Source organism: Amblyomma americanum, chromosome 1 (assembly GCF_052857255.1).
Source record: "Amblyomma americanum isolate KBUSLIRL-KWMA chromosome 1, ASM5285725v1, whole genome shotgun sequence".
Taxonomy (NCBI): domain Eukaryota; kingdom Metazoa; phylum Arthropoda; class Arachnida; order Ixodida; family Ixodidae; genus Amblyomma; species Amblyomma americanum.
The window spans coordinates 42,271,879-42,292,281 of record NC_135497.1 but is presented as its reverse complement, the minus strand read 5'-3'; the positions used below and the strand labels follow the sequence as shown (position 1 = coordinate 42,292,281).

The window sequence follows — 20,403 nt, the reverse complement described above, 5'->3', positions numbered from 1 at the left end:
GACAAAAATAAATTCGTATTAATGTGAAAGCATTATATGGCTCACTTTCAAGGTCATGTCTGCAAAATGTGTCTGCAGAAAATTTGTCCACAAGAAAGCGGCACCATGTGATGTCGAGTCGACATCATGCCAAGTCACGTGATAGGCGTAATATGTCACCAGGGGAAACTTGTGAGTGGTGTAACATGTCGTGATGACGACGTCACATCATGGATCATTAATGTTAATGGGAATGAATAAGTAACACTAATTAACATACCTAAATAATGCAATTAGCAAACATATACTAATTAGTGATGGCATCATGAGCGTGAGATCATACCAAGCCATGTGGCAATGATGTAATGTAACATCATACCAAGTCACGTGACAAAAATGCAATGTGACGCCATACCAAGTCATGTGACAGATGACTGCAGAGTTCAGGCCATGTGACAGCTAAGCTACATACCCCAATTCCCACCCTCTAACCCATGAAGGTGTAGATAAAATCCCAGCGATGGCATCACTGGCTGACCTCAATGTGGTGGCAGTATTCCCGACTACATTTGCACCAAAATTTTGAGCAACTGTTCGTCGTACAGCGTTCCGGGTGGTGTCATAGCATTTCTCTTTGTATATAGCTCACATGTTTTAGTCAAGTTGGACGCTAGCTTGCGACAGGGGTTCGGACCGATGACGTATGCACCTTCAGTTGCATGCTCTAAGGTGCGGTTGGGGTGTCCACCGAGATGTTGAGATGCATCTTTCCTTTCCTCAGAAGGCATGCTTTTGCATTCCTCCACGTAAGCAGACTTTAAGTGCCCTCAGAATTTTTTCTCAAGTAGCTAAACCATGTCAAACAAGGTGACCAGTGAAAGTTTCATTCAAGGACACTCCTGTTACCTGCAAAAGTTTTTTTCCTGCCAACCACTCCACAGAATTTCAATGGTGAAAAAAAGATGAACTGCAGACACTGCATACTTGACGTTTATAAATGGAAGCAACAGTTCTCAAATGGGGATCCATAAAAGTATTCTTAGTGCTGGGCCTTTTAATTAGGCCCCCCCTCAGGTTTTATAGACAGACAACAAGAGCCCATGCACCACTTGACCTTATTCTTGCCAAGAATATGAACTGAATCACGCCCATTCAAGAATACCTATATTACAAGAGAAACAGCCTGAAAGTCAAGTGTAACACAGTGTCAATACGACATACAGATTACCTATCAAAATGAAGAGGTGCAATGCTTTCTCGAGTGATTTTTACATATACCTGAAAAAAAAAAAGTAATTTATATTCACACCTTACTGCATTAGCTAACCTCCACTGTGATGACACTTTTACCCTCACTTCCCTAAGCTTCTCAGTCACCACCTGGAGCTCAAGAGGTCCCTGAAACATTCCTGTCTAAAAGCACTGAGTTAGAGAAACCGGTCTGTCCCACTGAGTACTAACTGCTGAGTGCCCCCACTGTTAATATTTGCAGGTGCTTGTTAAGCTTTGTTTTTTATAATAAAATTCAGGGCCCCTTACACATGCTAGAAGGCATAATGGAAGTATGTTACTTTTGTTTGCGCCTCTGCCATTACTGGCAAACCAGATGCAAAAGCTCTTTTTTCGAAGACCCAAGTACTGTGTCAAAAATGCAAATGAGCTGCTTTATGTCAAAAATGCTTTGCGGTGCTCCGTGAGTGCACTGAAACACAACGTAGCCATAATTGAGTGTGTGAATGGTACCAGTGGCATGGCCAGAAAATTTTTTTTTCATGAGGGGCTGGAGACACATGACAGCAAGTGGGTGGGTCAGGATTTTCGCAAAAACAAAAAGAAAAATGAAGAAAGAAAAAAGTAGGAAAAGAGTAGTATGAAGGCTGTCTGGTAGCTGGTAGTGTATGCAGGAACTCCTCATACTCTGACGAAGTCACACTTTTTACAAACACTGGGACATCAGGTGGCATCATAGGCGAGCTGAAGATCTGGATTAGTTGGCCAGTATGATTTCCAGTCTGGTCTCTCTACAGAGCGGAACGGCATGGAGCTCTCGATAACAAGAATCTTTTGCCTGAAATTAAGCATTAGCAATACCTAAAGGGGCTGTAAAAGGGGGTCTCAACAAAGATGCGGTGTGTCTAGGATGCTAAAGGACGCTGCTGCACAAATATCCTTCAGCAAGAATTTTTTAGATGTGTTTTGTGGAAGCTTAGTTATCTGTAGTCAAAATTTGAATTTCCACGTCTTTCCCTCTCCTCGTCACTTTTTGCATGCTGAAATGTCGGCAGTCCTCTGCCAGCCCCTCGCACTCGCCTGCTCCGCCGGCTGCCGACGCATGTGAACCAATGCTAGCAGTCCGCTGCTGACGTAACGAGTGCGGATGCTGACGTAACGAGCGCGGATGCTGACGTAATGAGCACGGATTCGGACGAAAGCCCAGCACCGCTGGTTGCCACTTGGCGCGGAAGCGTTAGTTTTAAAAACTGTATTGTAAATTATCAGCTCGCTTTTGAGGTCTTGTATGCGGAATAAACGCTCATTGGCCTGTACTCTACATAATGCGAGCATTTTATAGTCAAGCACCCTTTTCAGGGGCCCTTTAAAGAAGTATTGCCATCCGAGGGTGTGAACACCATGATTCCAGTCAGACTCGTTAAAAACAATGATATAATAAAGAAGAGTACCTAACAGACACTACAGTAGGCATGGAAAAAAGCGTGCAAAAGCAACCGGACTATAGCATAACCACAGTGTGACTATAGACCATAGCAGATGAGAGCAATCCTGCCGGGTACTCTATGCCACAAGTAAAGCTGGTGGTTTAGGCATTCCTCTTGAGGACCAGCTGGCTGCTTGTTCTCTTTTTCTTTCTGTGGCTCTGTGGCTGTGCAGTCATGGCTGGGGGACCGAAGTTGTTCAGAAGGCTCAACTGAATGAATTGTGCGTGTTACATGTAGCGGCATGCAGTTTTCGGCCAACATACACATACGCCATTCACGCTCCCTCGACAAAAGCACGATGGAGGGAGTTTTCTCGAGGAGCCATTATCAACGGATATGCCAAGGCATATTCATGAATCCCAACCGGCCCTTGAGTGGAGTAGGAACTGTTTTCTCCACTTGACGGAATGGAGGTGGAGTGTCAAGTCGAGGCACATTGGTGAATTCGGCCGATAGACATGACGGCAACGGTGATAAGTCCAACACGTTTACACAAATGATTCTACCCCGATTTCACACTCAATGAGAGAACAACCCTGCGAGCCACCCCTCACAATTATAGGATCAGGTGGCAGGGGCGAAAGCGGCGGTCAAGGCGATGTGTTAGCAACTGAAGCTTCGGTCTTCTGTTTTCGGGGCAGGAAGAAAACAACCTTCATTTACTTGTGCGACTACTGCGCAGTGACAGGACATGGGGTCAAAGGCCTGTCTCCTTCCCTTTCCAGCCTAGCCTAGGCTCAAGTGCCACAGAAAGTTGACCGTGAATACAATGCAGACGGGCTTGCGCTGTGCATAAGCGTCAAAACTACCGAGGCTCTGAAGACAATAAACAGAGTCACTGTCACTGCATCTTACATGACCAAGCAGATTTCTGCCGAATATGTTTACCTTCAGAAAGGTGTGCATGGCTCATGCCATCTGCATCAACTAGACCAACTACACAATGTACAATGTAAAAATACTGCTTTCGGTGCTATTCTCTTATAATGCAGCCTGACTATTGTTGCTACACTTAACGCTGATCACAGATCAATTCTTATGCAGACTTGTCGCTGGAAAGCCAGGATCCATTGTTGACAAAAGCCACTAGATATTTTGTGAATGCATGAGTTTGATTAAGCTGATGTAACAGTTTGATGTAACAATATTCATATACAGTCCCAAAATGCACTACGAAAGATTGTGACATGATGATCAATTTAGGCAAGCTTAAAGGAAAACTTTGGAGTCTTTTTGAAGCTCATGCAGTTTGCAACAAATTTCCGGTATGTTCTCCACAGTGTCCTGATCTTTTATGCCTAATCTCACAGCTGTGAGCATACTGTGTCAGCACAAACAGGTTTTAAACTTTTTTTTTTTATTCAGTGAGTGTGAGGGGGTTTCAGTGGCTCCCGCCAGCGGCCACGTGGTTAGTCACGTGGTGCGGAGCAGCTGCCGGCGTGGCGCCATGGCTGGTCACGTGGTTTGTCACGCGGTTGGTCACGTGATCAGTCACGTGGTGCGGTGCGACCATGGCGGGAATGCAAGCACGACGAAAGTGCAACTTCGTGGCCAATGTAGCCTTCGCTACAATAATGTGGTGCATCTTCACGCACCTGGTGTTCACTATATGATACGCTTGATGGCGCCTCATGGCTAGATGACCAACTTCTACAACTGTTCACATCCCACCACCCCATGTCTCAGTCGGCTGATAGCTGCTGAACAGGCCTTCTATGCAGCAGCAGTAGTAGTAGTAGTAGTAGTAGTAGTAGTAGTAGTAGTAGTAGTAGTAGTAGTAGTTTATTAAAAAAAAAAAGTGAAGGAAAAGAATGTTGCCGGCCGCGGCAATTGCTATCTAATATCTTAAGCACCCAAGCTGCAGCCGGCGGAGGTGCAAGGGAAAGGAAGAGAATAGCGAGGAGTATAGAGGGAAGCGACAGCAAGAAAGGACAGGGGAGAGTAGCAGTAACTGCCGAGAAAGTTTTCGTCACAGCCATTCATGCAATACGGCAAATGGTAACGGACGTCGACCTGGCAGCTTTGTAAAGCGTGAAACCAGAAAATAAAAGGGCCATCAATCAGTCATTGCCATTTTTTCCTGCATTCCTCGGGTGTCCTGCACTAAAAATGCAGGAACCAGAACATCTGGTTGGGGCAGCAGAGATTTTGTTCTCATTGCTGTCCATATTAACGCGACAAGAATATATGGGCCCCAAAGGGCTCTGCACACTTTCCTCCTGTCCATAAACAGGACAGCAAGATTCTATATTAACATGGCGTAAATACACTGGAGAAGTTTGGTCCACAAAAAAACTGGCCATAAATTGCGTCGTCCATATTAATGGGGGTCGTATTAACCAGGCACAACTGTATTTTTTTAAAAACACTGATACAGTAAAGATTTTGCTGGTTCGAGCGACTACTATAGAGGGGTTCTACTGTATTCTTACCAAAAAGCCTTACTGATTTTGATTTTCATGCATTGTTTTTGATGTGAGCTTGAGGATTCTGATATGAGCATCACTCTGTCACTTATCCCAATGCTATCCTGATCACAGGAACAGTGAAAGTTTAGCCGGCACAGCAGCACACAAAAGACAGGGACAGAGTAGACAGACAAGGACGAGCGCTAAACTTCCAACAATTCTATATTGCGAACATTTCCATACTTATGTGCATGCCGATCGAGCCGTGGTCATCGTATACGCGTGTGCAAATAGGTGAGTTCTTTTTCGGAGAGGGCAATAGAGGCAGAGTTTATGCAGGCCTCCCCCAGACTACATATCAGTTCTGATTCTATGATTTCACGTGTGATGCGATCTTTGCTTCTCTTGGAAATAGCCCAGGGGAATAATCCTTGCAGGTCAGACATAACACGTGAAATCAGGCATCACACGTGAAATCATTGAATCAGAACTGATATGTAGTCTGGGGGAGGCCTGCGTAAGCTCTGCCTCTATTGCCCGCTCCGAAAAAGAACTCACCTATTTGCACATGCATATACGATGACCACAGCTCGACCGGCATGCATATATGTGTGGAAATGTTCGCACTAAAGAATTGTAGGGAAGTTCAGTGCTCGTCATTATCTGTCTACTCTGTCCCCATCTTTTGTGTGCTGCTGAGCCTGTAATTATGTACCAACATGCCCAATTCGCCAGATTAATAAAGTTTAGCCTCCTGCTCATCAACACACCATACATTACCTCCTGTGAAGTGGTAGCAAAGACGAGGAGGAAGTGAGGAACGCAGCAGGAGGAGAAGACGATAAAGACTAATAAAGGCTAGGCATTAAAACAAATGGCCGCGTTTCAGCTCGAGTTCTTTACACTCCTAAAAACAAAATCTTTACGTTTTTGAAAAAAAAAAAAAAAAAAGAAACACAATGGCAGTAACTAAGTGGAAAGCATCAAAGTGGGCTGATTATTACACCTACACAAAGGTGCACCTGAACTGAAGCATCTAGCCCTAGCATAATGTAATTACTGATGCTTATGACATCGGGGTTGTGCAAGGCATACACAGAGCATATGAAAACAAAAAAATGAAGACTTTTAGACACAAGCATGCACAAAAAGATCTTTTGTATGAATAAATAGGTGAAAAACCTTATGACATGGTAGTAGCGGCATGTAAATCACTTCTATATAAGCATATATATGCTTAAACCAGTATGGTTTATAAAAAAAAAAATAAAACAAGTAATACATGGGTGACTGAATGGCTCTCAGCTCCTACAAAATCTATTAAAGGAGCTGTACAAACCTGGAGGAACTCCTGGTACTGCACACGAACCCTTGGCAAGGTGTCAGAAGTGGTGACCACAACATTTGGAGGCACCATGCCCCAATTGCAGGTACGGTACTGGTCCGGCATTGCTAGCTGCCCTGTTGGGCAGAGCAGTCGGAATCGATCTGATGGCGGCTGGCCAAGAAATGCTTCATACAGTGTTGTGTGCTTCACGAAGGCCACGTCACCCTTCTCCATGAGGCAGCGCAGTGCCCCCTGATAGCCCGAAAATGGATCATTGCCTGAGCAGCGCTCACCGGGGCGTCCCGTACATAGCTCGCACATCTTCTGTGGGTTATCACCTGCACACCCGGGAAACGACAGCACGTGCAATCACTTCCTTTTGCACATGGCTGGATGCATCCCCATGACCAGAAAATCAAGAATTTCTCAGAGGAATGAGCAGCTTTTTAAACAGCACAATTTTGTTTCAAAAAGACACTGTGCTATTTGGTACAATGTTGGCATTAACAGTCTGACAACCTCTGCTAATGCAAGTACCAATAGTAATCCCATACAAGGCACTATGCATGTCAGTCTAATGGACACAAATTGGTATCAGTGTTCGCCTAGCTCAAGTACATGTCAATGTGACTGAGGTGACACGTTGCGACGTGCCACGCGGGCGCGTACACGTGCAAGAAAGCGTGCGAGAATATTGTGGCGAAAGCAGCGGTCAACACCCCAGTTTTTACTTTTCTTCTATAGATGGCACTGCACATCAGGAGTAGCAGTGCCCCTCGGCGATGCCTTGGGAGCCTATACAGTAAAACCTCGTCATTTCAAACCCTGTTAATTCAAAATTCCGGATAAATTAGAACTGCTGGTGTTGTCCCGGCCAATGCCCATGTAAGTCTATGGCATCGCACGCTCGCTAATTTGGACGCTATGGGTCTCGCACCGGTTAATTCGAATGGGCTCCCGAAGGGAGGCTGTGTCCAGGCATGACAGCAAGCCATCATCCGACTAGCGCTACTCAAACCCGAATATCATGCTGCCGAGTCGGTCGCGCACACCTCTGATGTAAGAGCAACAGCAGGTATGACGACGAACGGAAGGCCCCTCAACAGTCACACTGCACAGTTTCAGTTTCGCTTTTCAGAGCTTTGTGCCAGGCCACATCAGCCAGCCAACTGGGCCCAGCTGTGCACTGTTTCGGGCGCTGATTGATACATCCCGCTAGTCTTTACTATCCCCATTTTGTTTTCTTAGCGATTCGGCTCTGCTGACCGTCTCCATCCGTGTGGATCTTCCATTCTTCCAGTGCACCGAAACTGTGCACTTGTCATGTGCCATTCACAGTTTATACTGTGAAGCCTCCTCCGCTAAAAATAGTCATTGTCACGCCGTTCTCATCTCGAAAGCTACCACCATTGCCCAGTCTTTCACCAAATAAATTTGCCGTGATGCAAGCGGTTCTTGTTATTTCTTTCAGGGTCATTCGATTATTCTAACATTTTTTCTGGACTGGTCCCTTGAAGTACAAATTAACAAGCTTTTACTGTATCCCAATGTCAGCAGGAAAGCTACTATAAATTTTTTAATGTATAATGACTATATGTATCCATGGCACATCGTCACATTTTAAAAATTTTTTCCGAGATACTGCGAAGACTCTCTGTATGTTGCATTTTTACAAATGTGATGCTCCTTCTTTTTTTTTTGCAAGAAAAAATTTCAGTTAACATGCAAGATGTCAATAAAAAATATTCAAGCTATGTTGTATATTCATTGTGCAACTTCTTACTGCTACGGTAAACCCTGTTCACCTCCAGCACGACTAGCTCGCAGCAGCGATGGCAAGGTGGCCAAAAAAAAGCGTAGGTGTACTGTGCTTGACAGCGTGCAAACTTCATGCGACCTCCTAAAACAACCAATCCCAGCAGGCAATTTTCTGAGCCGCTCCGCAGGGTGGACATGTGGACAACCCCCGCACCTCAATGGTTGTCGTTACTTCTGTATTCCTCCTACTAGAAACATAACTGGCGAGAACAAAGACACCGGATCTTTGCCAGCAAGTTCACTCGGAAGAGTTTCAATGGGCCAAAGGGCCGGTTTACAACAAACCACGCAACAACAGGACGAAGCATGCCCCGCTGCGGGACTTTGCGAGATGGGTGAAGGATGCATGGTGCACCATCCCATATGCCATGGTCAACAAGGCCTTCAAGAAAAGCGGGATATCCAATGCCATGGACGGCACCAAGAATGAAATGCTTTGGGTTATTGAGAGCAACAAGGAGGCTCCGACAGCAATGATTAGGGATGATGATTTTGTCAGCCAGACGGGGAAAGGCGAGTGAGGCGGCGGCGATGTTTACTTCATCGTGACAGAGCGGTTGCTATAAAGTTTTGTTATTCCAAGTGAGAAGAAGTTTAATTTCTTTATCAAGGAATGAAAATTTGGTGCATATTACAATCGAAGGCATTGCACTTGTTTTTTTTCTTTCTGACCATGAAAAAACAGGTGTACATTCCAATCAAGGGAGTGTTAAAATCGAGTAAATAGGTAATGCCTTTGTCACAGCATGGTGCAACTAGCACAGCTGTCTCACACCTGTATAGAAGACATCTACAGGGTTGATCATATAATGACCTCACACTGGCAATTACTAAACAGTCACAAAAAAAAATGGTATGTCTTGTATTTATATATCTACAGAACAATTGTTAGGGAAGGTGTTACAAGTGGACTATTCTGCCATGAATACCGGCCAACCTCTGTCAATGAATAATCCCAGCATTCTAAGATCACTTGCAACAATGCTGTTATTATAGTGATAGCTACACAAGGGAGGTTTTCTGAGGCTAACTATATCGGTGTTGTTATCAGCATCTGTAAACGAAAACCCTCAGCCATCATTAAGTAACATGGCCACTTTCTGATAGTCATGTGGCCATCAATTAGCAAATTGTCAAGTTTAAGCCCAGTGCGTGCAGTGACACTACAAAATTGCACAGTGGTCGGTGAAAGAGAATGGCAGAAATCGTGCACTTCAGAATGTCCCCGAGGTAAACGTAACATCTGTCGCGGCCACTTCTCTGGTACTGCCACTGCCTTCAGAACAAACAATTAAACCTAGACTGCACTTAATGGCCACATGAGACTGCCCTCACAGAACCACAATTTGTTCAGCATGCATAAGAATACATTTGGGCAAACCTGTAGGGTTGTGCTTGTCAATCAGCGAATTTGGTGCACAGCTTGGGCCAAAGAATGATGCAGCGCTCTTCACAAGGTTATTGCAGTCAGTCACTTCAAGGATGTTTTCATGGATCAGGGTGGCCATGGGAACCACCCACCCAGCCATATCGCCAACGCTGGTGAAGCAGACAGACTTGTTTCTAAGGTCGTTTAGTGAGTGAAATGTGGCGTTGGAATGAACCACAGCCACTGAGTAGTAGCCAGCTTCTCTGTCTGCAAAGAAAAAGGTTACACTCCTTTCACACAAGAGGCCAATCACCTAAAACATCTAAGGCAAGGCGGAGCACAACTCAAGAGGTTTAGAGGGCTCTCAAACATTTGGTTTCAGCTGTGTGCAGTTCATAATGTTGTTCAGCACATAACCAAACCTTTGTACCACGTGTGCTTTTGGAGGCAACATTCTTCTCTAACAATCTAAAATAATTCTTGAATGTGTGTGTGGATAATTTCTGTTCATAGGGTGTCTGATCTGTAATATCTGTAGTATAAAAATGCAACTCTCTCTACATTATTTCATAGCTGCCAAGCTCAAGTTTTGTAGTCAACATGTTTCCAGGAGGCGACACATTGACTTTAAAATGTCTGGTGCCACTGTGATGTTCATCACCATCATCATCATCAACCCAACTACATGCACTGCAGGACAAAGTGCTCTGCCATATCTCTCCAGCTGACCTTGTCCTGTGCCAGCTGCGGCCACCATATCCCCGCAAGCTCCTAAATCTCATCCGCCCACCTGACCCTCTGCCGCCCCCTGCTACGCTTGCCTTTTCTTGGTACCCAGCCCATTACCCTTAAAGGAGTATAGAAACCTAATTTTGGTGGCATGTTTTCTTATCTACAATGATGCTGGAGACACTGCTATGCATGACTCACCATGTGGTATTCACCTATGGCCACTAAATAATTTATAATAGAATTTTTCTGTCATGCTGTTCCGGTTTTAACAGCCGAACGATGACTATGACGTTAAGGTGCGATTATAGCTCACGTGAGGCATGAAAAAACTGCAAGAAGGCTGGCTCCAGCACTGGAGTGAATTAAAAACGATGAAGCAGCGATTATATCGCAGTTTTTCCATGCCTCACGAGACATATAACCACACTTTGACGTCACAGCCATCATTCGGCTGCTGAAACTGAAACAGAAACGGCATGAGGAAGAAATTAGATTATAAATTATTATCAGTTGTAGAAGGCTACCACGTGGTAATCCATGAATAATAATGCATTACACATCATTACAAAGAAGAAAACACGCACCCAAAAGTTAGGTGTCAATACTCCTCTAATGACCATCGGTTCTCTTGCCTTCACATTACATGCCCTGGCCATGCTAGCTTCTTCTGGATTTCAACTAAGATATCAATAACTCATGCGTGCTCCATGACCCATTCTGCTTTCTTCCCGTCTCTTAATGTTACATCTATCATTTTCTTTTTTATACCTCACTCCGCTGTCATCAGCTTAATTTTAATCCTTTTCATTAGCCCCCAAGTTTCTGCCCCAAAGGCGAGTACTGGCAAGATACAACTACTGTATACTTTCTTCTTCGGAGATAGTGGTAAAGTGCTATTCATGACCTGAGAGCACTTACCAAATATACTTCACCCCATTCCTACTTGCCTAGCTATTTACGCTCATGATCCAGGTCAGATATACTGCCCAACAACTTCCAGTGCCTCGCTGCCTATCGTAAAATTGTTGTGCCTTTCCAAGAGGAAAACTTGTGGCATAAAGAGCTGATTTTGTTCGTTGCCTTTAAAGACTGCCTCCTCTGTCTCTTGTGCTGCCTAACGCTCAAAACATACAATTTTTACGATTACAGTGTTTATTTCTGGTTTGTTGCAAGTTTATGATAGCAAGTATTTATGCCACACAGTGTGTGTCTAAGAAAACAAATTGAAACTCATTGTGATGGAGAATTCCGTTTCTCCTTGCAGACTAAGCAGTCCTCTTGTATCTCACCAGAATGCAAGATGACACTTGTTTGACAACGATTACTAAGACAGCATATGTAATTACACACACAAAGTAATCAAGGTTAGCTTCACAAAATGTGTTTTGTTTTCCAGTACTCCTAGACCTTGAAAGGAAATGCGAACTAGATTATCGAAGCATGAGCAACACAAAGTGATTATGGCTGCATAAGTGGTTCAAGCAGATCTCCAAGGATTGGGAAGAATGCAATGAAACAGAACAAGCTGCCTTTCAGAGCTCAGCTCTTAAGCGTCTGTTCGTGGGTAGAGTCATGTTACCACTGTCCGTGTAATTGAGCCAAACCATAAATAAATAAATAAATAAATAAAAAAAAATAAACAGGACCGAAACTGGGATTCGAACCCATAGCGCAGCAAACAGATCAGCTTCACTGGCCACTGCACAAGAGCACTAGGCTATTGCCACAGCTGATCACACCTCGTGTTAAACTGCAACACACTCTTGCGCTGTGCACTGCATGTCGTCGTCTTAACTAATACTGTCAAACTAATACACACATTCTCGCACGCTGTGCATTGCACATCATCACCTTCATCAACTAATACTACCATAAAACTAATATCGTCGCCAGATGTGCCAACGACCCAGCAAAGCAAAACAATGAACCTACAGAGCCTGAGACACTGACAGAGCTGCGCACAAATTTCGCATTATGGAGAACCATAATCGCCCTTAGAATTTTTTACATGACGTGGTGCCCTCTAAAGAATGTGTAAAAAATTTGTCTGCTGTACAGTGCTGGCTGAAAACAAACAGGGTACTGCAGTGTATACCGTAGACAAGCACTTAGTACTGCCGTAGTTGGCATGCACTGCATGCAGCTGCTTGAGGCATGACTGAATGAATGGAGAAGCGCTTTAACAGCACAATATAGTGGTTTGTTTCCAACAAGCAGAGTGCGGGAGAGAGCAAAGAAAGAAAGGCTCACATGCACAGTATGGCTACATGAAAAAAAGGTGGATTCTGGTGATCAGTACTTGCTGACCAAGATTATAATCTTAGTGAGTTCATATCAAAATGATGTTTTTTTAGGAAACAAACTATTAAAACTATTTCACCAAATGTCAGGTGCACCTGATGGGATGGCAGCAACCAGAAGCATATAATTTTTTTTTCTGACTGCCATGCCTTTTTAGTTCAGAAAGCAGAATGCCCCATTATATAAAAATAATTGCCCCACATGTTGCAACTAGCCCAGTGCAGGGCTTAACCTGGCTTTCTATAGTACTACACTACTTTTGCTGCACTGCTGTTCAAGGAATACTTTCAAAACCAAACAGCTTACCTGCACCATAGCGTTCTGCCAAGATAGGAATGACACTGTGAAAGCGCCCAGCAGTATACACTTCTCCAGGATCAAGCTCCACCAGGTTGGCCTGACCATTGTCAAGAAAGTTCATGCACTGATCCTTGAATGCAGCTCGCTTGCATTTGAGTGCCAATGAAAAGACACGGCTCACACGCACTGCCTCGGCAAACTCTGTGCACTTCAGGTGTTCTGCATCACTAACAGTACACCATGTGACATCCTGTTGGCCGTGGCTGGGAAATGCTGCACAGAAAATGAGCGAGGCCATTATACAAAAGCATGCTCATGAACAGTGGGTTTCAACAGAGAAATCAATGCAAAAAAAAAGTGCACAGTCTGAGTCCATTATTCTGGCAACATTCCTCACACAACACTGATTTTGAATATTTCACAGTGATATTCTAAATGTGCTAAGACTTCATGTATTACAGAAGGTTCAAAATGTACTCCAATTTTGTACTTAAACACCCTTCACTTATTCTCAATGACTCATTTTTCAGTACTACACAAATTGCTTCTGGCGACATTATGGTAGTTCCACAATAATGTAAAATTCAATGAAGTGTTCTTCTACAGGTACTCAAAACATGAAACAATTTACGATGCACAGAATATGCATAGACACTACTACCTTAAACAATCCGAATTTCTACGTAACAGCTTCATATTCAAAATTTTGTGTCCACACACACATATAAAAAGCTGAAATGCGCAAGCGTGCACACATGCACGCATGTGCACACACACGCACGTGCACGCGTGCGCACACACACACAAACATGCATGCACGCACACAGTACAGAGTAGCCTTATATGCTGATTTATACTGAGTACTGACTTAATGACTCCTTTGGAGAATAGCAAGACGGCTTCACTTATGGCTCTTGCTGTTGAGAAAAGCTGCAAGATGCGCAACACGCTCAAATGTTGAAAGATGAGGCAGAAAAAAAACAACAACAAAAACAGGTTGACATGGATGCCAACAAAATTCAAAATAGGATTGAGATGACACAGCAACTACAGCAATTACAAGTCTTTTCATTGATTACACTATATCGTGTGTAATGAAAGGCAAACATCTTTAACAAGGAAACAACCAAGTCGCTCTTAGTCTGGTAGCATGCTCAGAAACAGTCACAGACTTTCTCTTCTCCCAGTTTTGTAATTTTTGAAGTACTGCAAATCTGTAGGATTTGTGAATGCCCGTGACAAGATAAAATAGAGCCGCATGGGCTAATGTAGAGCATGGCTAATAAAAGAGGTGCCTGCCTGAAAGGCATCCAAAGTAATCAAGACAACACGATTTGTTTTCTAACCACAAAAGTCGCAACCCTCCATTATTACACGTGCTGCCCAGCAAGATCTGGCTCAATTAATGAGTCGATAGGCAGCCTGGAAACACCACACACCTAGGAACCATACTCTAAAGGGCATTTCTCTCATGAAAGCCCATGTGTGCGGCGCAATAAAAAGGGCACATGAAAGAAGAGTTCACCATCAGAAAGAAGAAAAGGCATGCATATGAAAGGAAATGCATGCGCCTGCTGAAAAAATAAATAAATGACGATGAAGGAGAGGTGGGAGCAGCCCCTGCCATTCAATACTCTCTTGCAGAGAAATGAAATGCTAACTGGGCACTTTAAAGGAAGACGCAAATTAGACAGCAGCAGAGTATTTGTTCCCGATAATGTGATGTCCACTGTTTCGTTACTACGCCACTATGCATCAATCACCGTTGATCGATGGATCCAAAGTGTGATTTCAGCACTACCTGGGCCGCCGAGGATTTGTCGCGTATCTAATTTGTTGTCTAGGCACTCTACTTTAGTTTCTTGTGTAACTTGTATTTTTCCTGCAAGGTGGCAATTTTTGAAACGCCCTTGAAGTTAAGGTTCCGGTGTAGTACGCTCGCGGGACAGCGTCAGCTGCAGAGAAGGCGCGCGCTCGGAAAAATCTGGCTTTGCGCGATTCTGTTGCATCTGCAGCAGATTTTTTCTGTGCTTGAAGCAGCAGTGACTCTGGCGATGATATTGCACCATCGAAATTTGAACCTGACGAAAAAACTGTTCAACCTCAGACAAAAACGTGGACGCCTGTCTGCCCGTAGGCTTTGCTTCCCACTTGTCTGTTTTTTCGCTCATGTAGCCGGTTTACACATCATACTAAAGTCATGAATGATATGTCTGGTTTCTGTAGAGTCTCGACATCATATGGGCTAGATTTACTTCCATCTGCCCAAAAAAGAATCGACTCCAGGCCAGGTGGAAATCAGGGCATCGACCTCGGATTGACGGTTTGTAAAAGCCCAAAGCTGCTCACGATATCTGTCGATGTTTTAAGACTGGTCTTAAATCGTCCAAAACGTCTTCCGAAATAGTTCCTTGCAAAATCAAAGCACTGTAGAGCATTTTCAAGCAATTTAAGGTCAAGCCTCCTTATAACAAACATGGATATTACGAATTATTGGGTATATCAAACTGTTCCTAAATATTTTCAACAAGCACATGCACTTCTTACTTTATAGTATTTATCTGTCCAGGTTGTAAAAATTCTGCTGCACAAACCACTGGTCTATTTCAGCTCAAGCATAGACCACAAGGTAGCCTATGATAGTCTGTGTATTTTGATAAATAATTTAACATCGGAATTTGCCTCGAACGCTTGGAATCAAGGAAAAACTGGAGTCGTCTGCGCGCAGAATTTTCATCGGGGCGAATGGGATAGCCGATTTGAGAGGCTGTGCCATCTGCCAAACTGCGAGGCAACCAATATCCCTGCTCAAAGCTGGGGTAGGTCTCGCAGTACCCCATATGATGTAGCCTGTCAAATCTGCTGCTCCGCTCGCCTCGACGAAAATTCCCCATGCAGACTGCAGTTTTTCGCCGATTCCAGACAATTCAAGCAAGTTCTGATGCTTAAATTATTTTTTGAAAAACGCAGACTATAATAAGCTACCCTATGGTCTGGGCTTAAGCCCAAACAGGCAAGTAGTTTGCGCAGAAGAATATTTTACAACCCAAACAGATAAATACGGAACACCCAGTATATCGAACGCAGTTTGTACTGCCGAGTGCCAATCTGTGCCTGCTCGGATGGCAGGTGGCACGCTTTGCCTCACTGCAGGGGTGACTAGTGGTGGTGCGGCAAGCATCAGCACCATGGTTCAAACTTTATCTTTCTTTTATCAACAGCACCAAAGATATAGCGGCAAGACCAGCTGGTAGCCAGGTGGTCAGAACTCGTTCGTGCCTCTCGCACCCACAGATGGTGCCTTGCAACAAGCGACATGGTCGATTGTCGCTTTCCAGCAGCCATCCTCTGCTCATGTCGATTGTCAGAGAGCGGAAGTGGCAACACCGGTGATAGCTTTCGACCTGGCATCAGGTTTTTTACAAGACACCGGTGTAATATGAAGCCACCCTAGCTGGCATCTGACCTGCCACCATCGCGTGCTGCTGTGTCTTGCGGGGAAGCCAATCTAGCTTACGTTTGCCGTTCGTTTTTTTTTTTTTTTTTCAGCCTCTGCAATCTCTGTGAGCGGCATTTAAAAGCTGCTAACGCCAGAAAAATGTGTCTGGCAGTTGCTGTTCTTTGATGATTAAATTTTGCTTCTCTAGCGTGTGTTTCTGGAAATTTTATAATACAGATATTTGCTATATCTAGGGGTTGGACTTTTTGGTTTCAACAAAAAACAAAACAAAAAACGATAAAAGTATGACGAATATAGTTTTTGAAATTTGGTTTCAATCGAAAAAGGTCAGTGTTCTTGGCATGCAAGGCATAGCTAGCTGGCTGTTAAGTGCGAGTTACACTCCACCAAAGTTGAAAATTAACTAAGTAGGGAAGCCAGGGGCGAGATGAGACGGTGGCATTGTTAGATAAACCGCGCAGTTGTGCAGTTTGAGGAATTTTTCTGCTTGTTTACACTCCTCTGCATACAGGGAAGCAGCGCCTCCTCGCCGCCTTCTTGATAAGCACTGTTTGTTCAATACCATTGCCCTCTTATTTAGTCGGTTAGTCGGTTAAAACTGCGCATTGTCATCATTAAAAGTACCATGTATGGGCTACTGCGACGATTAAGCCGCAGTTCCATCGCTGCTACCAACACACAGACCACATGATTCTCTGCCCTATCGCTGAACCAAGCGTGACAACCCAAAGAACACTTGACAACCTACTTCTTACAAGTAAATTCCATTTGCATTCTTGACTGCCGGCTTTCTCATTAAACTTGCGTTACTTTTTTTTCTACAAGCACACCTACATGTGCAAAATTACTGGCAAATCATGTTAACTTCTTGCAAACAAATTGTTCATGCTGACAAAAATGCCGAGGCAGACTCTAATTGACTTTTGACCACACAGAATTGCCACAATAAATCACCGAACAAAGTCCACAATTCAGTTGTCAAAAACAGTACTCACAAAAAGAAAAGAAACACATTCTGAAATAACCACCGAAAAAAGTCCGCTGATTTTTTGAAAAATAGAAACCGAAAAGTGCAACCACTAGCTATATCGTACCACTTAATTTTTTTATGTATAAGGAGGCACCACTGTATTACCTTTTGTAATTTTTATGTGAATAGATCATCACAACTGGTATGGCGGATATATGTTTTGTGTTTCTGAAATTTGTTTGTTTCTTTAAAACATTTTTAGCTTTAATTGGTAATGTCAGAAAGTAAATTATCAAGCTACATTTTGACACATTACATTTTACTTCAAAAATTTTTTACTTGGTGTGAAAATTTTATCTTGAACACACTTTGAAAATGGCCTTTTTTCACATAGTGTCAGAAAAAAAATTTCTAGCTGGGAAAGTTCTTGAATTGTAGATTCAAACTTTTGGTGGCTATAGTTAATAAATTTCATTAACAAACATTAATAAATGCCATAAATGTAATTGAGAGTTCCAGAATGTTTCACTGATTTTTCTCCATGACATAGTCTCTTTTCAATACAATCTTTTTCTAAATTTTCAACTTTTGTGTGTTTTTACACAATATTTTTTAAAGTAATATTCACACGAAGTATTTGTGTTGAAATAAATGTCTTCAGAAAGAATTGCTATTGCCACCATTTTCATGTAAATTTTGCTCTGTACACATCACATATTTTGCAGGAAAAAATTACGTCTCAGCCCTATCAAAAACACTCATCTTTTGCGTGGTAACGAAAGAGTTAAAGAAGTATTGACACCTAAATTTGGTGACATGTTTTCTTCTCTACAACTATGCGGAAGACACTACTATGCATGAATCACCATGTAGTATTTACCTAAGACTGCTAAATAATTTATAATCAAATTTATTTCTCCTGCTGTATTGGTTTCAGCAGCCAAATGATGACTATGACATCAAACGTGTGCGTATAGGTCATGTGAGGAATGAAAAAACTGCAATATAATCGCTGCTTCTACATTCGCTGTCATTCCACCTCTTGAGGCAGGCTGGCTTTAGAATTGTAGTGAATTAAAACGACGAAGCAGCAATTATATCGCAGTTTTTCCATGCCTCACATGACCTATAAGCACACATTGATGTCCCAGTCATCATCTGGCTGTTGAAAACGAAACAGCACGTGAAAGAAATTGGATTATAAATTATTTAGCAGTCATAGGAAAATACACGTGGAAATCCATGTATCATAATGCCTCCAATCATTACAAAGAAAACACGCACCCAAAAGTTAGGTGTCCATACTCCTTTAAGTGAAATTGTACTGCATCCCTATTTGTTTTTGCCAACAGCAATCTTATTTTCTTGCATGCATAGACAACACAACATCAAGTATGTACACAAAATCTCTGAAACATAGTGACTGCACCCCCAGGCAAACAGCCCTTGAAAGTTCTTTTTTGTGCTTCCAGTTCACCGGCTAGCCATTTGTTAACCTATTTCTCTCTCTCCATTACTGTTGATTAAGGTGTCACCTATGTAATTTCTACTTAATTACACTGTCATAAATTTGGCAGCAGTCCTTCTTTACCCACTTCTCCCTAAAAACCACTTTTTTTTCTTTTCCTTCTTAGATGACACACATTAGGTTCCAGATGAGATTCTTATTGGTAAGACAGAATTTGAGGTCAACATTTTTAAACCTATGGTGTCAACCTTTCCAGCATTAGCACATATGAATGTAAAGACATGAGAAAATTGGCAAATGAATTTGATCAGCAGAAGCTAAGCTGCAAGGCCCCCCCCTCCCCCACACACTTTTTTTTTTGTTTCTAGTCTAAGAAGCAATGTTCTCAAATTCTGCCTTTGCTGAGCAAGTGCACAATGCAACAGTATTGGTTTTCAGTCAATAAATAACGTGAAAATACCTTTACATGCTTAGTAGCTTTTGTGTGTTTTTAGTAAGAAGAGAGAAAGAAAAGGCAACCAATGCATCCGATTTCTTTTTGTTTGTTTGAAATGCAAAGCTCAGCAATAATAGCACATTTTAGAAGGCTCAATTTTTTCTCTGTGAAATGAGGGACGCAAAAGACCCCATAATAATAATAATAATTGTTTTTTGGGGAAAGGAAATGGCACAGTATCTGTCTCATATATCTACCAAACCCCGATAAAGGAGGGAGTGAAAGAAAGAGGTACCATAGTGGAGGGCTAATAATAATAGGTTTTTGGGGAAAGGTTATGGCGCAGTATGTCTCACAAATCGTTGGACACCTGAACCACGCCGTAAGGGGAGGGATAAAGGAGGGAGTGAAAGAAGAAAGAGAGGGGCCGTAGTGGAGGGCTCCGGAATAATTTCGACCACCTGGGGATCTTTAACGTGCACTGACATCGCACCGCACACGGGCGCCTTAGCGTGTTGCCTCCATAAAAACGCAGCCGCCGCGGTCGGGTTCGAACCCGGGAACTCCGGATCAGTAGTCGAGCGCCCTACCCACTAAGCCACCGCGGGGGGTCGAAAAAAAAACCTCAGCAAAAGTGAGAATTCGGCAAATATCACTTTTTTTTCTGTCAGAAAACATCTCGAGAACTACCTTTGGCACTTTACTTCAACCGTAAGTAATGCCTACATGTCCATATAATTATGGTCCCTAATGCAACGGCAAACAGCTCGCAAAAAAAAAAAAAAAAAACAGCAACTGGTTGTAAGTTCGTACGATCGTGAAACAACGCGGAGGGGCACAGATAGAGGCACACAACACGAGCGCTGCATTCTCCTTTTCTTGTCCACATTCCTTCGCGTAATTTACTCTACAGGTTGCACGCACTGGTCTGACAGATAGCACGTTGCAGTGAAGTGAGCGAAACCGTTTGCATGCCTGACACATATCTTAAATATTTCAAACGTGCCTCCTAATCATAAACTGCTTCGATGATCACTATTATTTTTAGTATAATAGAGGGGCTTGCGCAAAATGGACACAGAAGTGGACACATGAGAAGCTCGTTCCGCATTCCTTTC

At 43.1% G+C, this 20,403-nt stretch overlaps 1 protein-coding gene across 1 annotated transcript in view; it reads right to left on the bottom strand.

The window, feature by feature from the left end:
• Positions 1-20,403, bottom strand: part of Tsf2 (transferrin 2) — a 50,625-nt gene that overhangs the window by 29,488 nt on the left and 734 nt on the right. Inside the window, exons 2-4 of the mRNA XM_077645519.1 lie at positions 12,958-13,224; positions 9,631-9,885; positions 6,444-6,769 (exon numbers count right to left, since the gene is read on the bottom strand). Of these exons, the coding sequence (XP_077501645.1) occupies positions 6,444-6,769; positions 9,631-9,885; positions 12,958-13,224 (848 nt within the window). The remainder of the gene's footprint in view (positions 1-6,443; positions 6,770-9,630; positions 9,886-12,957; positions 13,225-20,403) is intronic.